The 24,407-nt window shown below is 40.8% G+C and overlaps 1 long non-coding RNA gene and 1 gene segment (V, D, J or C); one reads left to right on the top strand and one right to left on the bottom strand.

The window, feature by feature from the left end:
* The window catches only part of LOC119878509, a 65,914-nt gene that overhangs the window by 39,519 nt on the left and 1,988 nt on the right, over positions 1-24,407 (bottom strand). The window lies entirely within an intron of this gene.
* Positions 16,683-18,539, top strand: LOC119878508. The segment is given in 3 exon segments: positions 16,683-16,867; positions 16,964-17,309; positions 17,869-18,539. Coding segments are annotated over 3 exon segments (408 nt in total).

Below are 24,407 nucleotides of genomic sequence, written 5' to 3' on the forward strand. Positions count from 1 at the left end.
TCACTCATTATAAACCAAATCTTACTTTTTAATACTTTGGAATGTTCTAAGTGAATTTTGCAGAGATTGCTGACTGCCTTGACCTGCAAGCTGGATTCTGAGTTGTCTTGGTGACGGTGGTGGTGGTGGTACTGGTGGTGATGGTGTAGATGTTACTCTTGGGTTGTGTTGGAATGGGAGTGTCCCTTCAACCTAGGCCATCAAAAATGTATGATGTGACGCCTCTCCCATTAATAAGCTGTAGCCTTTCACTAAAATAACTAATACATGAAACTGATAAATGACTTCTCTTAAACCCCCATGCAGCTGCAGCTCATGAACATCTCTGTCTGCTACATCTACACCCTCCTCCTCTTCAAGAGCCTGGTCTATTCTGCCATCATCACCACCCATTTTCTTGGGAGACCAGCACTCTATGGCAATGGAAAGAGTTCCTAACACATGGTGGCACCAAGGGTCCACTTTTTTCCCATTGGCTATTGTCATTAAAAGTGTCTGCTGAGCATCTAGTAGGATTTCTTTCTGGGTTTGGGTTCTTTCAGTTAACATGTGTCTTTTTCTATATGTCATTATTGTAGAACAGGTTAACAAACCACTGGGCAAACAGAAACTTTCATTCTACAGCAAGAAAAATTCTACCATGACTCAGGGTTGGGACAAAGGGGCCAATCATATGAGCTTCAGCACTGCTCTCTCCTTAATGTCCACCAGCTCCTCAGCCACCCCATAGCCATGCCTCTAAGTACAGCCAGCATGCAACATCCAGTCATATCCCCCAGGGCTCTTCAACCAGATAACTGCCTCAAAGCCTTTGATTTTACATACCAGAAGCCACCATCCTTGCCACCTCAATCTATATTGTTTTTCATAATAAGTATGATAAAAAAATTGGAAGTCTACTTTTACCTCTGTGTACATTCATTTGGTGGAATCTGAGAGTCCGAGGTACGAGACAAAATGACAATTGAATCTTCCAACTCAGCTTTGGTTGCAATAATGGTCAGTTCCAAATTTCTAATTTTTGCCCTGAATTGTCCTTATGATGCTCTCTTTGGGGCACTGGCCCCAGGGGAGCCATAGCCAGTGAGGGTGCTCAGGTTATTTCTCCTTCATAGGTAGGCTGATTCACTCATTTGGTTTAAGACACTCCAATGGCAACAGTATAACATGTCCCAGGACTGGTGTGTGTATTCAGACCTATACCAGTGTTTCATGGACATCAAGTTTCCAGATCTCAAAACAACCCCATGAGAGCAGCACTAACACTGGAAAGGTGGAGTGGTGGAGGGGTTAAGTGCTTGGACACTGAATTCCAAGCCTCTGGTTTTAAATATTGAGTCTATAGCTATTTGAACTCTCTGTGCCATAGTTTTCTCATCTGTGAAAAAAAAGTTAAGGTGACTTATAGCCTGGAGTTGTATGGATGAAATGAGTTAATTATGCTGCGTACATACCAGTCCTCAACAGCATTAGCATATTCTATTGGTAGCTTTAAGTTAGAAATAATAAAAAACACACTTGTACATGCACACACACTAACTGGTATGACACTTATTTATATGTGTGTGTATATTTCTACAAACATAAATGTAAAACAAAATGTTCAGCATGTGGTAAGTGTATAAAAAGTGAAGTGATTGTACAGTTTTCTATTTTCACTAATGAATGCATTTAAAGTAATAACTTTCATATATAAGAATTGAAACAATATCTCATTTAAAATTGGGAAGGATTCTGTTGTTGTTGTTCATTTATAACCAGCTTCAGTATCGGTGAAACAGTGCTTTTGGAAAGCAAGTAATGGTTCTTATGTAGGAACAATACAAGACCCATCAGATACAAGAAAGAGGAAATTTAATTTCAAACTACTTCCTGATTCTCAAGAATGTGATCAGACCTGTTTAGGAGAAATGCCTTGTCCTCTACTTACTTTCTGCATGTGGAAAGCATGGAGGCACAGAGGGGAAACTAGCAAATGACCTGAAGCTGTGTGGGCTGATGTCTCTGCTGGGGCTCCTAGGCAGTGTCTCCTGTGACTTCTAACTCCTTAGCACCTTCCTTCCCCAACCCAACCCGGGCTGCCCTGCACTGGGAGGTACAGAGAGAGGGGATAATGTCAGAGCAAGAGATGGTATGAGTGGTAGGAGGGCTTGGTGTGGTGATGGTGCTTTATTTTCTCAGGCTTCTTTGTCCACATGTTCTGTTGAATGTGGTTGATTCATGGAAAATGATTGAAGTCAAACCGTCCCCTACTACTTGGGGCTCTGTAAGCGGTGGTTCGTGTGTTGTGAGATGAAATAAGGACAGTTAAACCACAGCCAACTTTGCCTACTTCCAAAAGACCACAGCTAATGGAAAGAAAATATTCATCTGCATATGCATACTCCTTCTGTCAAACATACTGTTGGGCCTTGGTGGTGGGTTCCCCTATTTTATATCAAATTCATTCCAACTAGCTGCTCTATGAGTTGGGATCCTATGACCAGGACCATTGAGACCCTACACCCTCAGTCCATTCTGATGACTCCATTCTGAAGGAAAGGGCACCCAGACTTCTTGTAACACTAGGTGATCCCTGACATTCAACCAGGGTCTTGTGCTTTTCCATGGCAGGTGATTTACTGGGGTTCATACTTTCGATCTCATTTTGTCAGTGTAGGCAGGGTGACATGAGACCCCTGCCCATGAAGCTACTAGCACAGATAGACTGTAGATGTCACAATAGCAGGTGCTTCTCTCCCCACAAGAACACAGACATATGGAGGCCCTGAGTTCAACTGTGTAATTGGATGTCATAGACTGAGTTCTCTAAGTCCCTTTAAAGGGACAGGTGACTGTAGAGTCAGGCTGAGCAAGATCAATAGAAGACATGTACATCAGAAATTTGTCCTGGGGATCAATTAAAAGAGTATTCAGTAATATGAGCACAAAGAGCAAGTGTCCCTACCCCAGCCACACCTGGGGATGATACAGAGAGGGTGCCAGTCCTGGGACCCAAATTGTCCAGTCCTTGGGGAAACAAACTTCTATTGCTGAGATCACCACCCTAGGCTTTCACAGTCTGACTTCACAGAAGATTCTCACATTCTCTTGTTCTGTGCTTGAGAGCCAACTTCTGGGTGAGCCTTCACTTCCATGAACAGGAGCTCCATGCTACTGCTTCAGCACAGCATGTATGGGGGAGAGGGCAACTTTTCTCAGGGTAATTTGTACACTCACACCAGCTTAGGCATCATCAGTGATCCTGGTGTATATGTGACTCTACTCCTGAGACAAGATAATCTGTGTCCACAGCTCTGAGTTCTGGAGATTTGGGTCTCAAAGGCCAGAATCTGCAGACCTCCCTTGCCCCTTTCTTCACTTTAAGAGTTTCTTTAAACCTCTGCTGCCCACACCCCTCCTGGTGGCACTTCTGTCATTTGGTCCATTCTTAGCACAAGCATAGATGGAGCTGATCTGACCTGCACAAGGCACATTTGACCCTGTCATTACATTCTTAGTTATTTCTTCAGGAAAGATCGCTGATGAAATAATACTTGTTTTCCATTATGTACATTTTCCCTCTAAAAATCAGAAAAATATCTAAATGTCTGAGAGCAGAAGAAAAATTAAATAATTATTATATTTCCATGAAGTGTTCTGCATCCACTCAACATTATATCTATATGGTTTATGGCAACATGGAAAATGCATATGTATTCAAGCAAAAGCAAATATATAATGAAAAAAATGTATATCCCACAAGATGATATTTATAAAAATAAAAACCAAAATACATATGTGCAAATCAGAAAGGTGATACAAAACTACCAGGTGACTTCAATCATTTCCAGATATTCCAAAATTTCTACAGTAAACTGACTTTATAATTTCTAAATTATAATTTTTAAAGCATGGCAAAAATAATATCAGCAATACGGTCACAATACTGTGAAAATGCAAACACAAAACCACTAGGAGACAAACAAAACTGTCAGCAGTGATGTGGCTACAGAGTTTGAAGCGTAGGTTCTATGATTTTTTTCCATGCACATTTTTACAAAATACATGTATTACTGTTGCAGTGAGGGAGGGAACATAACAAAAAAATCTGTGGGAAGACAAGGTAGCAGGTGAAGGATAGAGCCTTCTCACACACACAGGAAGCAGCCTGCCTCACAGTTGCTTTACTCTTGTCAGATAATACACCTCAAATAGGACATTTTCTTCTTCTGAGAATGTCTGCCTGCATTATAGCCAAAAAGAAATCTGGTACAGGAGAATGAGTGGCACAAAATTTTAAGGAAAGGTTGTGCCCCACATCTTAACCTCATAAATATTAACTCATAAATGTCACACAATTCAGGTGAAGTTTGTGGTAACATAAACAGATAAAGGTATCACTGTTGGGAAGCTTCACTTTCCAGTTTATTAATCTGCTGTAAAGACACTAGGGCAGATTAAATGCCTTCTCACTCAGAAATGAGTCTGAGGAAGGAGATCATACTATGTCTTCCTGTTTCTGGTCTTACTCTCCTCCTGTCACGCTAATGGAATTTGATCCCCAAGGAGCTGACATGTCTTGGAATTATTTGGGAGCCCTAAATAAAGCCAAACATTTAATTAAAACATAATATTATGTATGTTTTGCACAATTTAAAAGTGAATGATAGCAAGGCCTCATTGCTATCATCAACAAATCTCATGGATGCCAACTATAAAACTGCACTAGGTCAACAAAACTAACAATTTCAGTGTTTGGGAAATGTCCAAATGCATGCAACAGTCTGAGAAGCATTTACACTTGAAAAGCTGCAGAATTCAGGGAACAACAGCAGTACACTTGCCTACAGTGGCTGCTGTGCTTTCCCCACACAGCATCATAGACATGAAGTTTCTTCTAAAATTGAACAGGCCATGAGGACTGGCAGCAAATCACACAGTGTAAGGGAGCTCAGTTAATTTGTGGTGAGGAATGATGTAATGGTGAACTGACAATCTGTGTGGTATGTAAGCAGGAAGTCCAGGGGGTCTGCTGCTCTGATGTTGTGGTCATGGCTATAGCAAGCATGTGTTTAGCTAAAGCTGTGTGCATGCTTAGCAGCACTCAAAAGAGCTCAAACCTTCCAAGTACTGCTGGTGGACCTTGAGGTGATTGGCATATGCAGAGGAGCCATGGAAAGACTCAGAAAAAGTATAGCTGGGAAGACTTTACTTTAGCCCATGAAGTCTATGTGCTAATTGCCTAAAATATAAATATGCTACCCAATACTTACTACAAAAGCATTTAGTGGACAATAAAAATTTTAATCAAGTTACTTGAGCATAATCCCTATCAAATCTTAGTTTTCACTGAGCTGTGTGGACATGGGGTAATCCTCTGGAAGCTAGGCTGAAAAATAAGGAAATTAAAAGAGAAAACAGGAGTCATGAAACACCACGTACTGCAGAGAATATAATATCACAGATTTAGTCCAAGCAACATTCTTAGAATACAAACAGCAATGAAACAACATTTTGGGGAAAAATCACAATCTAGAGTTGCTGCAATATGTTTTCAACAAAATATTTTTTATTTTTTAAAGTTTTTTCAACAAAATATTTTTTAATAAAAAAATAAGAAGATGGGCAAAAAATCAGATAAGTGTGACTCTTATTAGGGGAAAACCCCCCACAACTCCATACAAGCTGTCCTTGAGTGTGTCCAGATATTTTCTTTAGTGAAGATTTCAAAGTGGCTATTACATATTTGTTCAAAAAGAAAATAGGAAACCATGTTTAAAGAGTTAAGGGAAAGTATGACAATAAAAAATCAGCAAATAGGTATTCCAGTGAAGGATACAAAAATTACAAAACAGAACATACATTTAAACAAATAAAATCTACATTAGGAAAGCTTTATACCTGAACTATTCACTAGAGAGCTTTTTTTTTTTTTTTTTTTTTTTTTTTTTTTCACTAGAGAGCTTTAAGAGAATATTCCAGTTGGCAGAAAAAATAATCTCAATACAAGTGAACTTCTTCAACTTGATAAAGGGCGTCTGTGAAAACCCATAGCTGACATCATACTTAATGTTGAAACAGTGAATGCTTTTCCCCAAAGACAAGGAACGAGAGATGGATGTCTGCTCTGGACATTTCTATTCAACCTGGCATTAAGTGTTCTAGAAAGTGCACCTAGAAAAAAATGTAAAGATCTCTAGCAGATTGAAAAGTAAAAATAAAAATGTCTTCACCACAGATGACATGATCCTGTATGTAGATAATTCCATAGGACCTACATGCAAACAAACCAAAACTAGAACTCATAAACAAGGTCACCATCATTGTACAAAATATCAGTTGTATTTCTATAAGCTAGCATGAACAACTTGAAAATGAAATTAAAGAAATGATTCCATTTATGATAGAACTGAAAAGAATAAACATTTAGGAATTAATTTAAAACAAGAGGAGCAAATCTTGTATTTTGACAAGTGTGACAAGTTAATTCAGTGCAAGATGGGATAGTCTTTTGAACAAATGGCTCAGCTACAACTGGATAACCAAAGGCAGAAGAATAAACTTAATTTTTTTACATTCTCCATATATGAAAATTAATTCATGATGCACCATAATATTTTTTTTCTTGGACCATAATCTTAATGGGAGAGCTAACACTATAAAATCTTCTAGAAGAAAACAAAGGAGAAAATCTGTGATACAGGATTAAGGCAAGGAGTTCTTAGATATGACCCCAAACACACAATCCTTAAAAGAATAATTTCTGATGAACTAGATTGTATCAAAATTAAAAACATGTGTATGGAGTGTCCAGGTGGTTCAGTGGTTTGGGCGTATGACTTTTAGTTTTGGCTCAGGTTATGGTCTTATGGTCATGGGATCAATCTCCATGTTGGGCTCCTAACTACTGGTGAAGTCTGCTTGGAATTCTCTCACTCCCTCTCCCTCTGCCCCTCCCCACCACTTGCACAAACATTAATTCTCTCTTTGTCTTAAATAAATAAATAAATAAATAAATAAATAAATAAATAAATAAATAAACAAGCAAGGAAGCAAGCTTCAAAAGGTTCCGTGAAGAACATGAAAAGCCTACAGTTTGGGAAGGACATATTTGTGAATCATATGAAGGATTTTTATCTGATAAAGGACTATCATCTAGAATGTATGAAGAACTGCTATGAAGAGAAACAACATAACTATAAAAAATAAAAAAAAAGCTTAAAATACACATTTCTCCAAAGGAGGGATATGAATAACTAATAAGCACATGAAAACAATTTCAACCTCACCATTCATTAGGGGCATGGGAATGAAATCCACAAGTAGATGCCACTGCATGCTTGCTAGAATGTCTATCATCTAAAAGACAACTTCTAACATGTGTCAGTAAGAATAGGGAGAAGCAAACCCTTTTTTAAAAAACAAAGTAAATATAATTAACATGAACTGCTATATTAGTTTCAGGTATATAATATAATAATTCAACACTTGTATGAATTACTCAGTGCTCATCACAATGACTGCTCTTAATCCCCCTTACCTATTTTCCCCAGACCCACCCACTTCCCCTCTGGAAACCACCGCTTTGTTCTCTTTCTGTTTTTCTTTGTCTCTTTTTTCTTTGTTTCATCTTCTGTTTTGTTTCTTACATTCCACATAGTAGTGAAATCATATGGTAATTGTTTTTCTCTTTCTGACTTATTTTACTTAGCATTGTACTCTCTTAGTGCATCCATGTTGTTGCGAAGAGAAAAATCTCATTTTTTTAAATGTCTGAATAACATTCCCCATATATACCAGGAGAAATGAAGTCTCACACACTGCTAGAGGCGACATAAGATGGTATAGCAACTTTGGAGAACACTTTGATGATGACTTAAAAATTCAACTGAAACTCACCAAAAGACCCAGTGAATCTTCTTTCTTAGAAAAATGAAAACAAATATCCCACAAAGACATGCATGACAAAGTTCATAGTGGGATTAGTCATAATAGCAAAAATTGGCAGCAATTCCAATATCCATCCATTGGTATATTAACAAAATGCTGTCATCCATGCACTGGAATAGTATTCAGCAATACAAAGGGACAAACTACTTATGCATGTTACAACACGTATGACACTCAAACTCCGTACGCTAAGTAGAAGAAGCCAGATGCAAAAAAAATTATATATTGTATGATTTCACACATATTGATTGTACAAAAATGGTAAATAAAATGAAAAGCTGGTCAGTGGTTTATCCAGGACTGGAAGTAAAAGCAGGGATTAACTGCAAATAAGAAAACTTTCCTGGATGACAAATTTTCTGTAAAATTGTATTGTGATGTTGGTTTAAAAAGTATACATTTATTAAAAACCATTTAAGCACACATTTATAATGGATGAATTTTATGGTGTGCAAATTATATCCCACTAAAGCTATTTTTTTAAAAAATCAAGGTTAAGTAATATCCTCACCTGTAATATCGCAATACCTTTCAAAATTTTTATTAAAAATTAGAAAAATTACTTTTCATATCTGCTGAGTGTGTACAGGGGACTCTCTAATTGATCATTTAAGCAAGAACAGTTAGGAGAGATTAAAGAGTTCTAAGAATAATACCATAGGGCCACAGGAGTTAGCCAAGACAGTCCCAGGCAGGCCAGGAGGTATGACTGATTATTTTTAGCAGGTGTCAAATTCAAATTTCAGTGCCTTCATTGAGACTTGCTTGGCACAGATTATATCATGCAACTGAACTATTCTTCACTTTAAATTAGCCTTCCCATGAGTCAGGAGGTGACAAACTACCTTTTCCTCGGGATCACAACGGGTTCACTTTGGCTGTCTGACCATGTAAAACACTTTCATCTCAATAGTCTGACAGCCTCAATTATGCTTCTTCCTTCCTTCCACTGAATAAACAGGTAAGCAGGACATACAAGCAAACCTGCAAACAAACCACCTGTATATCTTTCAAAGTATCTAACAAAAGGTGCTAATTTTCCAAATCTCTAAGATACTAAAAGTCAAGCCATTCCTTTAGAAGGAAAAATGCTAACATTTTAATTTTTGGTGACTCTGATTTATTTCTCTTCCTTTCATCCATTCCTTCCACAGCTATAAATGTACTCTGTGCCAGCACCACACTAGGTGCAGGAGAAAGTCAGGAGAAGGCAAGCAGCCCCCAGATGCCCTCTTCTCCACCAGGGGCCAACCAGCGCCGCATCAGTCCCAGGGCAGCAGAAGCACAGACGCCTGTTCTGTTTAATTTTCAACCACTGGCCTCATGAGCCAACAGTGCTTTAGAGTTGAATCTTCTTTTCTAGGCACAGTTTTTAATTCCAATAACAGTTTTTAATTATAATTCTTTCCTAACTTGAAGGTTCAGCCAATGAAAATATAATACAATAAAGTAAGTCACTTTGAACACTCCTTCTCTCCTACTACACACTTGCATTTTGTCTTGAACAAAGCAGCTTCCCAGCAGAGCACCCTGACCAGGTTTGTTCCAGATCAGCTCCGGAACCCAATGAAATGGAAATGCTCCCAACTACCACTAGGTGGGGGTACAAGTCAGAGGCAGGAAGCCAGTGGATTCAGACCTGGGAGCTTGATGAAGAATGTCTAAGGTGGGATTTCTCCTGTTTATCCTGCCGCTCTGAACTTCTAATTAAGTAAACACATCACTACTGAGAACTCTTATTAGAACAATAAAAGCTATGCAAAATGCTCAATTAAATATGAACTTCGTTTTTTTTTTTTATTGGTGTTCAATTTACTAACATACAGAATAACACCCAGTGCCCGTCACCCATTCACTCCCACCCCCCGCCCTCCTCCCCTTCTACCACCCCTAGTTCGTTTCCCAGAGTTAGCAGTCTTTACGTTCTGTCTCCCTTTCTGATATTTCCGTTTTTTAAAAGAACAAGTCCTATGACATATAAAAAACTCCATAAAATAACCCTCATAATGAGGTGTGCAAAATTTAATACTTGTTTGAGGTTCTCCTGAGTGAGAAAGAGATTTTCTGCTGGTTCATATCTGCATTTCATCTGACTCTATGCTTTTGTGTTTTAATCTGCTTTTATTTTTTAAAGATTTATTTATTTATTTTAGAGAGAGAGAGCAGGGGAAGGGGCAGAGGGAGAAAATATCCAAGCAGACTTCCATGGGGCAGGTGCGATCAGCAGGAGAAGCCAAAGGAGTAAATGTACATTGTGAGCTTGCACCCATCCCGCCACCATAGGGAGCACAGACCCACAGGCCGGTGTCCTACAGGCCCCAGGAGACCAGACAAAAGGACCAGAGAGAAGAAAGGGACGATGGACACAAGAGGCTCATGTGAGGAGAGCGCTGAGAGCAACAGAATGTGGTCATCAGAAGCCAGAGAAATGACTCAGATGGAATAACATAGACTTTACAGTAGGTGCTGTGAGCAGGGAAAGAGGTGGAGGGATAGGGATAGAAGGTAATGGAGAAAAGAGAGATGTAAATAAAGGAACTAGGTAGTAGAGATGGACAGACAGACGTAGGGAGACGGGAGTACAGAGACAGATGGGGAGGGGAGGAGGGGGAGATGGGGGAGCCAGAGGGGAGAGAGAGAGAAATAAAGCAGGACAAGGAGACCCAGCTGGAACGGGAGATGGAGAGACAAGGACACAGAAGGAAGGATGGCAATAGACGTGAGACAGAGAGGAGTGTGGACACAACCGTGGGGACAGAGGGCCTGAGGGGGGAAAACAGGGGGAGAGGGATGTGGGGGGGGGCAGCAGGAGCAGCACCAGAGCCAGGGCAGGAGCTGGGAGCCCCTGATGACCCTTGTCTGCACCCAGGATCTCCTTGGGGGTGCACAGGGGTGATTTCCTCATTCTTGACTTTTCTCTAACCTCTCCTGCACTCAGGGTGGTAATAATTCCCTCAGGAAGAGCTGCCATTGGTAAGGCCCGTGCTAGCCTGGGACATGGTCCGTGTGGGGACGGGCAGGAAGGTGGTCGGTTCCTTTATGACTGTGTGATTTCTCTTTGCCATCATTTCTCAGCTGAGCCCTGGGACTTGGAGTAGGAAGTGGTGTTTAATACCATAATATAGATGCTGGGGTACTCACCTCTGGATTCATATGGCTTTCCCCTTTTTCGGTGGTATCTAAAAAGGGGTAATACCTAGAGACATGAATTCAAATGATAGATCAGAGTTTTTACTAATCTTTAAAAATTGTGTATTTGTGGGCAGCCTGGGTGGCTCAGCGGTTTAGCGCTGCCTCAGCCTAGGGCGTGATCCTGGAGACCCAGGATCGAGTCCCACGTCGGGTTCCCTGTGTGGAATCTGCTTCTCCCTCTGCCCCCCTCCCCGTCTCTCATGAATAAATAAATAAAATCTTTAAAAAAATTATATATTTGCATTTTTCCCTTACACTGACATTTTTCTGCCTAATGTTGTCAACATAAATTTTTAAAAAATACGTAAATATCAGTGAGTCATAATCACCACTAACAATAGGCCCAGAGGATGAAATTTAAGATTTTTCTCTCTCCCTCTCACTCCCCACACTGTCTCTAGGGGACCCTGTGCCTATGAATAAAATCTAGTAGCAAGAGTACACTCCATTCTGTGCTGTAGCTTTAAACTTTTTTCTAGCATTCTGGTGGAGGAGATTTCTCTAATTACTTGTTTGTTTTGAGAATTCTTTTTCCAGGGCACCTGCATAGCTCTGTTGGCTAAGCATCTGCATTAGGCTTAGGTCATGATCCCAGGGCCCTGCTCAGTGGGGAGCCTGCTTCTCCCTCTTCCCTGCTATTCCCCACAGCTCGTGCTCTCAGGCTCTATCGCTCTGTCAAATAAATAAATGAAATCTTCTAAAAAAAAGGAAAAAATATTTGAACTCTAGTGTGATGGCAGTTTTATACTTTCTTAAGTCCAAAAACATGAGGGGCACTTGGGTGACTTAGCAGCTGAGCCTTTGGCTCAGGGCGTAATCTCAGAGTCCTAGGATTGAGTCCCACATCCAGCTCCCCCGCAGGGAGCCTGTTTCTCTCTCTGCCTATGTCTCTGCCTCTCTCTGTGTGTCTCTCATGAATAAATAAATAAAATCTTTTTAAAAAGTCCAAAAACATGAGACTCATGTGCCAGTATGGATTTCCTGGGACTCCAAGATAGTGAGGTTGCCTGGGATAGTCTGCTTTCAGAGCTGCTCCTGGGGCAGCCTCCTGTCCCCTGCACATGGGGTTCTTGAGCACAGGACAGTCAGCCAGTGTCCCTGCGCTTCCTTACTTCCCAGCGTCTGTGAAGGCACTTGAGATTACTGTTCTCTTTAATGATAGCCATTTTTAAAAAAAATTATTTGTTTATTTGAAAGGGAGCACAAGCAGAGGCAGGAGCGGAGGGAGAAGTAGACTCCCCCTTGAGCAGGGAACATGATGCCTGACTGGATCCCAGGACCCTGTGATCATGACCTGAGCTGAAGGCAGATCTTAACCGACTGAGCCACCCAGGAGCCCTGACAATAGTCATTCTAACAACTGTGAGACTATACCTCCTTGTGGATTTGATTTGCATTTCCCTGAATTATTTCAGACAAATAACAAATAATTTAGTTTGTGTTCCAATATTGCATAGCACTTCGTACTTATTTTTCCATTAAATCTGGCAACCCTATGTGAGGCTGCCTTTTTTCCTTGAAGAGAAAAAGACATTATCTAGCAAATTAATTTTCTGTGAGCACACGTATACACTTACACACACTCACACACATTTCTGTATATCTACTGAGCAGAGTCAAATGAAGACCAACATAACTGATCCTACTTTCTTCTAATAAGCCCATTTAATGATGATCACATTTGTTAAGCTATTTTAAAAAGGTCAATGTGGGGAATGTTCAAGTGGCCTGTCATCATCTGTTGACTGAGAATACTAATGTGTCTCACAGAATTTTAATATTTTCAAGAATTCCAAAATTGAAATTTATGTTTGAAAAAGGGACCTGGCCCCATCCCTGACACGTGGTGGGTGCTCTGCATGTAGTGACTGAATTTGAAATGCCAGGTCTGCTCAATGAGAGGTGTGCACAATGGAGAGGAGGGCATGGGGGCTCGAATCCTGCCTCAGCTGCTCGTGGTCCTGTCATATTGAATGAGTCACCTGCTTTGGGAAGCTGTTTTCTCATCTTTAAAGATGAGAATTAATGAGGCTTCTGGGGAAAAAAATGAGGTTTCTGGAATGAGGCTTTCATTTTCATTTTTAAGTGTCTAAACTTCTGTGATTCTGTAGTGAAGTGTGAATGTCCAAGATTCTACCTATGATATGTTTTTAAAATGGGGTTAATAATCTAACAAATGAAACATATTTTTAAGAAAAAGTGTTATTCAACACAAAGTATTATAAACATGTAAATTGAATATAAAAGCGAGACTATTTTATAGAGAGTTCTCTCATCAAAACATATCAATGGCTTTCCTGTTGTGAGTTTTCTGGGCTTGTCCAGTTTACTAAGCGTTGACATCACATGTGCATCCAATTTATTTCCTGTGACCTAGTGAAGAAGTCAAACTGGATTAGATCTCAGACGCTCCCATGGTCAGAAGGGAGCTGTCCCAGGTCGGGGAAAGCAGGCAAGCCTCTCAGAGGTTAAAGGAAAATGTCCAAGCTTCATCACCTGGCTCTTTGCACAGGGTCAGCCTGAGTCCACACCTGCTCTGACCCACCTGCCTCTCCCCTGGGGCTGAAGTCTGGGGCCATCAGAGCAGTTGTATTCATGGCAGCAGCAGGATGACCTGGGAGGACGGGAAGTTCTGCTCCCTCAAGAGCCACCTGATTTCTCTCTTCTGGAGACCAGGGGGGTCTTGCTCAGATCTCCCTAACACCTCATAAGGCTATTATCTGTGACCCGTTCAAAAGGTTTTTCATATTACTTTTTAAAATTGTGCAATTTTTAACAAATATGATCTTTTAGTGCCATGTAAGGAAGAGCACAGATACACTGCAGCAGGAAGAGAAGTAGAGGACAGGAAAGCAATTATCACCTGTTCAAATGCATTTCCAGGCCCAGCATGGACCTTCTATACTCTAGGGTGTCAAGCCAGCAAACTGAAATTTAGGGAACTCTCCTGTCCCTGTAAATGCTGCCCTTGACCAAAAACAGACTATCCCAGCCAGCCAGGCTCCAAACACCAACAATCTATAAGATCAGATATGTACCCTCAAGCAATCAGCCTAACTCAAATACTCTCTCTTCAATCCCTGACTGACCTGCCAGCCTTGTGAGGAAATCCCTGACCTCCTAGCTCATCCTGCCTGTTCCCTCTGGGCTGCTTCTAAGGATAAAACTCCCTCATGCCCTGAATCCCTGAGGCAGAGTGCTCCACTGCTTGTGAGGCCCTGAACTCCCCAATCCATGGATTGTTCTTCTTTGGATAAAGCACACCACACTCTACAGACTAAATTGTTTCACTTTTTTTGATTGACACACCCAGGAGCTAGCTTGTTTGGTTGAAGGTTTGGGGCAGACTCTTTATACATTAAGGCTGATCATGGCCAACAGGTGTTGAGCCTTTAATGTCAGCAATGTTTGAAGACAAATATCAACAGTAATTGAGAGAAACAGAGTTTTGAAGGCTGACAATGAGAAATAAAATTTATTTTCATAAAAGAAAAAAAAAGTTGTGGATTTTCTTCCCAAAAGTAAGATAATCTAATTGGTGAGATTAGATTAGATTTTTCTCTAGAATGGGAGAGAGCAGGAAGAAAAGAGTTCACCCACATTCTCAACCACATTGCTCACTCTCTATATTGAAAGTCTTTCCACATGTCATTCTGCTGTGCAGATGTCACCCCCATTGTCACTCTCTTTTCCACTTAACATTTTATTTTTTACTTTTTTTGTTTTTTAATAATAAATTTATTTTTTATTGGTGTTCAATTTGCCAACATACAGAATAACACCCAGTGCTCATCCCGTCAAGTGCCCCCCTCAGTGCCCATCACCCATTCACCCCCACCTCCCACCTTCCTCCCCTTCCACCATCCCTAGTTCGTTTCCCAGAGTTAGGAGTCTCTATGTTCTGTCTCCCTTTCTGATATTTCCTACCCATTTCTTCTCCCTTCCCTTCTATTCCCTTTCACTATTATTTATGTTCCCCAAATGAATGGGACCATATAATGTTTGTCCTTCTCCAATTGACTTATTTAACTTAGCATAATACCCTCCAGTTCCATCCATGTTGAAGCAAATGGTGGGTATTTGTCGTTTCTAATGGCTGAGGAATATTCCATTGTATACATAGACCACATCTTCTTTATCCATTCATCTTTTCGATGGACACCGAGGCTCCTTCCACAGTTTGGCTATTGTGGACATTGCTGCTATAAACTTCGGGGTGCAGGTGTCCCAGCGTTTCATCTTAACATTTTAGCACAGCTGCCCTAGACACCTGCTGAGGGCCTGAATAATGAGCCTGGAACATTATTGTAGCAGAGTATTCTAGTCACCAGTTCATCAGCTCAGCACAACCTCAGAGCCTGCATTTGGAGACACATGAGCCTTGAATCTTGGCTATAGCTCAGCATATCTGCCTTTCAGTTTTTATCAGGAGGAGGAGGTCAGGAGCTGGGTCTGGTACTGGGTACTGAAGAACCCAAGTCTCCCTGTCCCCCGAGTCTGCTTCCTGGCCATCCCCACTGTCTTCTCCTTCCAGGCTGGTGGGCTAGCATTAGCCTAATTAATTACCAAAACTACACCAAGGAGATCTTTTTATACTTGGGATAAGAGAAAAGGAAACTTCATTTCAGTTGGAAGTCAATGCTACCTTGACTTCTCAAAGCTTCATTTCAGATGCAGTCCTCAGCTGACCCTTCCTGACACCCTACCTTTACCATTTCTGAGGACCTGATCCTAGAACTGCAGCTCCCAGTCTCCCCCACTCTGCCCCTGTCTGCACTACCCCTGGGTCAATGCAATCTTCTTCCTTTGGCCACACACACACACACACACACACACACATCTGATTTTTCATAATTCTACACTATGAGGCCCCATCACCTATTGCAACCAGTCCAGGTTTAAGATGAAACCCCAACACTTCTTGAGCATTTTCTATGCATCTGGGACAAACTATATGCTTTGCTCTCCTTCCCTGTTCACACTGCATGCAACCTAATGAGGTTCCTTTTGACATATGAGGAAAAGGAGTAGAAACAGCTTGCCCAAGACTACACAGCTATCACATTATGTTAGGACATTTAAGTCCTCCAGTGAGATCTCTGGGAGAAATTCTCCAATGCTAGCTCAAGGAACCTGCTGTCTTTTCAGCAGAGAGCTCTGTGCTTGTCCTGCCTCCCAAGCAGGCTGCACACACATTCCCGTTAGTACCAAGTGGCCAATTGAGGCTTGAGAGTCGTCCCCAGCCAGACCTGGGAACCTCCCCACCCAATACCCAGTAGACATGCAGTCTTGGAAAGGTACTTAAAATACCAACCAGAATTTCCCCATTTCTAAATTGAGGGAAGTAGCATTCATCCAACAGGATGAATTTCAAGATTTAATCAAACAATGAACAGAAACCAATTAGTGTGGTGCTCAGATGTAGTGGATGTCCAATCAAGGATTGCTGTTCTCACTGGTGCTGTCATGCACCAACATTGCTCAGTGTTTTTCAGCACCCTGAGCACTGATGTTCCCTCCCCCACTGTGGTCAGACCTGTCCCTGCCCTCTGGCACCTCCCACTCTCCAGCTTCTCTATTACTAGTACCTGCAGGTGCCTCAGGGAAGCTGAGGCTCAGATCTAACCTGCCCTCTGCCATCCACCGGAGTAGTCTCCCAGGTCCGCCTGGGCTTCTCTCCACCAGGCAGGAACCTGAACCATGCTGAGTTCCCTTGCTGTCCTGTGTGTCCTCCTGTTTCCCGGTAAGTCCTGACTCCCTCCACAATGCAGGGTGTGGGGGATGCCCTGAGTCTCCTGGCCATCCCTGTCTCACTGCTATCCCTCTCTCCCTCTTTCAGGTGGTGCAGCGGGGCTCAAGCTGGAGCAGACTCCTGTGGTCGTGGGGCGCTTGGGCACCTTGGCCACCCTGCCGTGCACAGTGGATACCTCGGTGAGCTACATCCACTGGTACTTCCACAAGGAGGATACAGCCCCCAAGAGGCTCCTCTACCTAGACATGTCCAGGTCGTATGTGCAGAGGGATATATTCGTGAAAGCAGACAAAGTCAACGCCAAGAAAGGCAGGAACAGTTACAGCTGTAACCTGTTGTTGCAGAAACTGGAGAAGAATGATGAGGGCGTGTACTACTGTGCTGCCTGGGAAGCGCACAGCCACTCCTGCTGCCCTGGCCCCTGTGCAAAAAGGTCTCCATATCCTAGGGCCCTCCATACCTGGCACCTTCCCCTGGCTCTGGGTCCCTGGAGTTACCTTGGGGTTAGGCCTTAGGACCCCAGCATCTGGCAGGTGCCCCCTTCTTGGGTCCACTCTATATAACCCTGGAGGCTAAGGAGCCCCTGATACTCAGGTTGGCTCAGACCCAGGAAGCTGTCCAGCCTGGGGGGACTTTTCTAAAGATTGTCAGGGGCAATGTTTCTGAAGCATTTGGAGTAGAATCCGTGCTGCTCGATGTAGTAGCCACTAGTCACAGGTGGGTACTGACCACTTGAAATGTAGCTAGTGCACTAGTCCAAGCTGAGATGGCTACTTGTGTACCATACAAACCATGTTCTGGAGACTATAAAAAATGATGAAATATTTTCTTAGTAATATCTATACTGATTAGATGTTGAAATACTATTTTGGATATCTCACAGTAAATAAAAGTAATGCTAGAATTTCATTTGTTTCTTTAGCCTTTTAAAAATGCAGCAGTATGAAAATGTTTGTCTCCATTTGTGATTTGTATTTATTTCTACTGAACAGAGCTGTGACAGACTGGTGATGGAAGAATCTGACCACCTGCGTGAAGAATGTGGGAATGAAATATGGTGCAAATCATTTCAAGAGTGAAAGACTCTGGAGATTTACCACAAAATGTTTGAAGGCTCAGACTGGGAGTCACCTCCTGATTCCAGTTTCTATGTTGCTGCCCTGCCCCCTACTAGTTACTTGCAGTGGAGAGTCAGGGAGCAGAGGCTCAGGAAGCTGAGGGCTAACTTCTCAGCACCTTCGTGCACTGGCATGTCTGGGGCTCAACTCCTGTGAGGGGACATGATCCTCAGGGAGGTTGATGCATCAGCCCTGGGTGAGACCTGGGGACCTCCACCTTCTGCTTCTGCTTGAATGCTACTCCATATGATTTGGTCTATATTCCCTGGACCTCTGTTCTCTGCTCTGTAAAATGAGGTGGTTTAACTGCCACAGTTGTGTGACTGATTTCTGTATCAAACCAAAATTGTATCAATAAGATATCACTATACTTACTAACTTCTTATAAAATTAGTCAACTTCTTGAGAAAGAAAAAAGAATGAAGGAAAAAGAAAAGAAGAGCCATATTACTGATTCTCTAGGAATACCTCTGTGGCAGTATGTGGGGAAAAGAAAAAGCTCTGTGAGAAAGTCTAATTGAATTAAATGCATTTTCATTTGAAAATTCAAATTTTATGTAAAATGCAAATTGCATTGGTGAAAATGATTACTGTAAGGAAAGTCTACATGATCTGAAGGAAATTGGTCCCTCAGATTCACTAACTCCCCATTTATCTCTCTGAGCCTCTGCTTTTGTGGTGAGAGATTTGTATTTAAGATAGGCATGTCTGTACAAGAGCCCAACCAACACTTCAACCCTCTACTGAAGGCCTGGGTCAAGGCTAAGACCTCCAGTATGTGCAGGAAGAGGTTGTAGGGGAGGGGCAGAAATTTACCTTTGTTCTGTTCTGAGAATGTTCCTTCATTTATCCTCCCCATTACCTATGCAACTGAACCCTTTCCTCTCAGTGCCTGACTCCACAGGGCAGTGATCTGAGACCTGGTAACCTATTACCGTTTGGTTAGAGAGAAATTAGCTAAATATGAAGACATTGTCATGAGAAGTCATCCCAACTCAATGTAAATCTTAGTTTTTAACATGGTTCCATAGTGCCTTTGAGTTACCTCCTGATAGGACACTGACCTTATGCATGGAGCAAACAACCCATATATGGAGGGAAAAACAAGTCCAGATTTGGAGTCATTTCCTTCCCCTGCCTTTCTCCCTGTGCATAAGGTGAGCTTCCCCAAAGATACCTTGGGTACACACAGCCCTCCTGTCCTCAGGAAATGTTTGCTAATTAAATGGTTGTTTAAACAGCTAAGTCATGAAAACACTAAAAGCATTTCTTTAGAATGTACAGCACTGATTCCAGTGGCAGATCTATTGTCTGTTTAACTGAGATTGATATTTTGACTATTAGAGAGGGACTCACATTACCTCATGGGTAGGGGATTTTGTTATAGATGGATACTTGAAATATCCTGATGGTTTGGGCTCAACTCATTTATTTCACTCCTAAGGTGAGTGAGACACAATGGTTTTTTTTTTTAATTTATTTTTATTGGTGTTCAATTTACTAACATACAGAATAACCCCCAGTGCCCATCACCCATTCACTCCCACCCCCCGCCCTCCTCCCCTTCTACCACCCCTAGTTCGTTTCCCAGAGTTAGCAGTCTTTATGTTCTGTCTCCCTTTCTGATATTTCCCACACATTTCTTCTCCCTTCCCTTATATTCCCTTTCACTATTATTTATATTCCCCAAATGAATGAGCTCATACACTGTTGGTGGGAATGTGAACTGGTGCAGCCACTCTGGAAAACTGTGTGGAGGTTCCTCAAACAGTTAAAAATATACCTGCCCTACGACCCAGCAATTGCACTGTTGGGGATTTACCCCAAAGATACAAATGCAATGAAACGCCGGGACACCTGACACAATGGTTTTGAGTAATGGAAGCAACGTTACATTTTGAAGTTAATGCTGAGTAAAGTCTAAGAACATATAAAAACCATTGTTTTCATAGTTGTATCATCCATTACCAACTGATCACACATGTTAGTACTATGTAAAATGTCATGTCTGTAACCTCAGAGTCACCTTCTAAAAATCACAAATCTAAAAATTTCTGGGTACACTTGGAAATCCATGCTGATTGTTTGTATTGGGGCTCTTTATTTTCCAGGCCCAGAGTGGGTTCAGGGACACAGTCTTGGGTAGAGGAAAGGTCGCAAGTTGAAGAGGTCACTCCTAAACATTGGGATCAGGAGATCTTTTACTATGTCACTTCCATACGCTTATTTTCTCACAGAAAACCTGTATGGCTTGGAATTTTATTTTTAAATGTATTTTTAAAAAGAATTCACATGTTATTTAATATTTAAAAACTTTTTTTTAATATTTAAAAACTTACATATTATTGAGCACTTAGATACAACGTGTGAAATCTAATGTTTAGAAATGTGTCTAACGTTGGAAGACAATCATCAATTATATGGTTTCACTGATACATGGAATATAAGAAATAGTGAAAGGGATTATAAGGGAAAGGAGGGAAACTGAGTGGGTAAAAGTTAGAGTGGGAGACAAACCATGAGAGACTCCTAACTCTGGGAAACAAACAAATGGTTGGGGAAGGGGAGGTGAATGAGGAGATGGGGTAACTGAATGATGGGCACTAAGGCAAGCACTTATGGGATGAGCATTGAGTGTTATACTATATGTTGGCAAATTGAATTTAAATTTTAAAAATGGGGTTACTAATCTAACAAATGAGAAATATTTTTAAGAAAAAGTGTGTATTCAACAGAAAGTGTTACAAACATGTAAATTGAGGATGAAAGAAATAATATTTTATCTACAGTCCTTTCATCAAATTATATAAATGCCTTTTCCATTTTGGGTTTTCTTTATGTCTCTTTTGTCTAGATACAGAGGCAGGAATGAAATTATCTCAAGCAGAATAGCACACAAAAAAATTCTATTCAACAAAGATGCTTGTCATTTCTATTTCCTGAAAATGTGCTCTGCTACCATTCAGGGAAGGTTGTTAGAAAATCAGCCTCAAATATTCATCTGGAGACCAAGAAGAAGACAGACTTTCAGGTAGGATCCTGAGAGTCCCCTGCTTTGGGGGCAGAGATTTCTCCACCAGGCAAAGAACAAGCAAGGATGCTGAGGGACACAATGACTGGATTCTGGGAAGTCTTCTACTTCCTGCTCAGTATTGGTGTTCCACTTTTCTCCCCATTGCTCTGTGTCCCAGGCACCTAACCCCTGTGGATTACAGTAATGGGAATCTCTGCTCTGGTTTCCAATGGAAAGTTGGCCAGTGGAAATTGAAGTTCAAAGAACAATCACCATGTCACCTACAGAAGCATTTCTTCTTGGGCTCTAGATTTCCAAGCCCTTGTTCGTTTCCCAGAGTTAGGTGTCTCTCATGTATTGTCACCCTCACTGAGATTTTCACTCAGTACAGGGTTCTGGGAAAAAAGAAACAAATTCCTCCAGTGGGTAGAGTGTTATAAAATGGAATGGCATCTCTCACCTGCACCTCTTGGTGCCTGAGCATAAACCTCTGGGTATGGGGACAGATGGCACTATAGGTTGGCCCTGAAGATGCAGGCCCCTTTCAGGGAAAAAACCCTAAGCTCATGCTGCTCCTAATTCCCAGTCTCTTGCTGATGCTTCCATTGGCTGCTCCCAAATAGAAACCAGAGAATAAGGAAAACCATCTGTGCGCTCCATGAGGTTCCACCTCCTAATGCCCAGGGGAAGGTAAGAGAGGTAGACTGTCCATCTGGAGGAGCAAAAGAATGAAATTAAGCAGACAGTCAAATAAGTGGGTTGCATTTGCCCCCAAAGTAGTAAAGCAAATTGAAGAGTTGGGAGATTTTGTCTAGTTCCTTTCATTTCACTTTCCACAAAGCCACCAAGGTCCCATCTCTAACAGAACAGGATGTGCCCTTTTCCTTCAGTAACAAAACAGGAAACTGGACACGTGTTGAGAGATTATCATTAACTTCGCGCTTTTCTAGTTGATACACTTAGTAGAAAAAAACCACATAGATTATTTCTAATGCTTTTGTTTTTCAGTTAAATCAGCGATTCTGAGTATTTGTTTAATAATGAAGTAAGTCATCATCACCTAAGTAGAATAGAATAATGAGATCTCTGAGTAGATAAATGATGATAGTGCTTTGTGAACCAGTATTATGATGAATCCAATTCTGTGTTCTTGATGTTCTTTAATACAATACACAAGGGTACAGTAGTAAAACAATTCTAACTCTTATTAAAACAAAGTAGAGAAATGAATGCCACTTTCATAATATCAACTAAAACCCAGCCTGTCACATTTGTAGAATTGATCTATCTTTTCTCTCCTTCCCACATGGAGACAGTTGCTGTTCATGGTGAGCTGCTCATGGGGACTTTTATCTTCATCTTTATCCTTTTTCTCTAAGTTTCTTCTAGGAAGATCTTTATCCACATGCCCTGAGACGTTCCTTGAATCACATGTCATTCCTCTATATCTCACTGTCCTGACCTATCAAATGAAAACTACAAGCCTCCATATCATGTGATTGAAAGGTGAAGATTGAAAAGGTGAAGAACATTTAGGGAAAAATCTATCAATAAAAAAGTACTCATTAAATATTAACTCAGTTTTTGGAGGGGGGATCGGAGAGGGAGAGGGAGAGAGAATATCTCATGCAAGATCCACACCCAGCAGAAGCCTGATGTGGGGCTCAATCTTTGTGATGATAATAACCTGAGCAGAAATCAAGAGACAGATGCTAACTGGCTGAGGTATCCAGACACCCCAAATATTTGCTCTTCTGAAACTTAATATTTATAGAATATGCAGTATTTTAAGCTATTATACTGAGAAAGTATGTTTATAAAGCAAGTTCTGACAAGTAGAGACCATTCTCATTTCCACAGAAATCAAGACTAAACCACAAAACCACTTCTTCACTACAGGACAATACAAGGAACAAGGCACTGTCCCCCACAATGGAGACAGAACAGATAGTGAACATTAAGTGACATAAATCCTTACAATGTGCTCAAGCACAAGTGTAGGACCTGATTTTAGAGAATAAGTAAAATGTCAATAAATTATCCATTGACTTTTCAACATAAAACAGTGAAAAGTCTATTTCTAACCATAGAATCTGCAGTAGGCTTCTGTGGGAATACAATCTCTCCTTGCAACTTTCCTATATGAGCTACTCACCTTAAGGATAAATTCCCCAATGAACATCAACATATTCATTCACTCTGTCCCCTAGTGAAGTCCCCATGGTCTAGTGTTCAACTTTGAGATCTCCTCAGGGGAAAGAGGGATTTACAGGACAGACATACAAGAGATGGAATTCCATGGGATCCTTCAGCCCTTCTCCCACCTCAGTTGGGCTCATGTTCTTTGATGGTCATTTTAACCTACACTGTTCATGACCTTGACTGTTTCTCAGTGGGGGGACCCTTGTTTTCTTGAGCCTGATCAGAACCTTCCTAGTCCCTTATATTTTTTTATGGAAGAAAATTGGAGGCAAAAATCTGAATGGAATACATCAATGGGGAAGACCAACTCTTTCCAAAAGGAATGCGTGGATTCTGCTTCTGAATGCATCTTTGCTACATTACTATTTTGGTTCTCAAAATATCTTTGCTAAATGCATTTTCTCATGTCATGTATGGAAGAGCAGTTTACTTTGTACTATCGTGTCTTCAGATAACAGTCCTCAGGAGACAGAAGTGATATCAGCTTTTCAATATGAGACTTAGAAAAGTAAGTAAAAAGTTTAATGTTAGAATAATGGAAAGAGGTAAACAATTTATGCTGCATTCAAAAGATAGAATACTATAAAACCATTAAAAATGGCCTTTTAAGATCGGTAATAAAAGTGAAAATGTTTGCCTCAGAAACAAAAAAATTATATAAAGTTCATGCCATACATTATATCTCAAATACATAAATGTCTCTCTTGGTGAGAGAAAGAAACTGAAATGAAATATTTAAGTTTTAAGATAGCATATTGCCGGACATGATGGGTTTTCTTCCTTATTCACTTATTGATTTTATACATTTAAAATAAAAGTAAGAACAATAATTTTTACAAAGAAAATATTATTTTAGAAGGTCATTTTTCTTCTTTTTCAATAATAATAAAAATGTAACTTGAAAACTTTAGAAAGATATAATATTGTTATGCACAAAATCTAATTTATTATCTTTTATCAGGTGCATAAACTTTTCCCTCCTTTTTCTAATAATAAATTTATTTTTTATTGGTGTTCAATTTTCCAACATACAGAATAACACCCAGTGTTCATCCCGTCAAGTGCCCCCCTCAGTGGTACAATGGAATATTACTCAGCCACTAGAAATGACAAATACCCACCATTTGCTTCAGTGCGGATGGAACTGGAGAGTATTATGCTGAGTGAAATAAGTCAATCGGAGAAGGACACACATTAT

The sequence above is a fragment of the Canis lupus genome, unplaced genomic scaffold (genome assembly GCF_011100685.1).
Source record: "Canis lupus familiaris isolate Mischka breed German Shepherd unplaced genomic scaffold, alternate assembly UU_Cfam_GSD_1.0 chrUn_S1676H1870, whole genome shotgun sequence".
NCBI classification, from domain to species: Eukaryota; Metazoa; Chordata; class Mammalia; order Carnivora; family Canidae; genus Canis; species Canis lupus.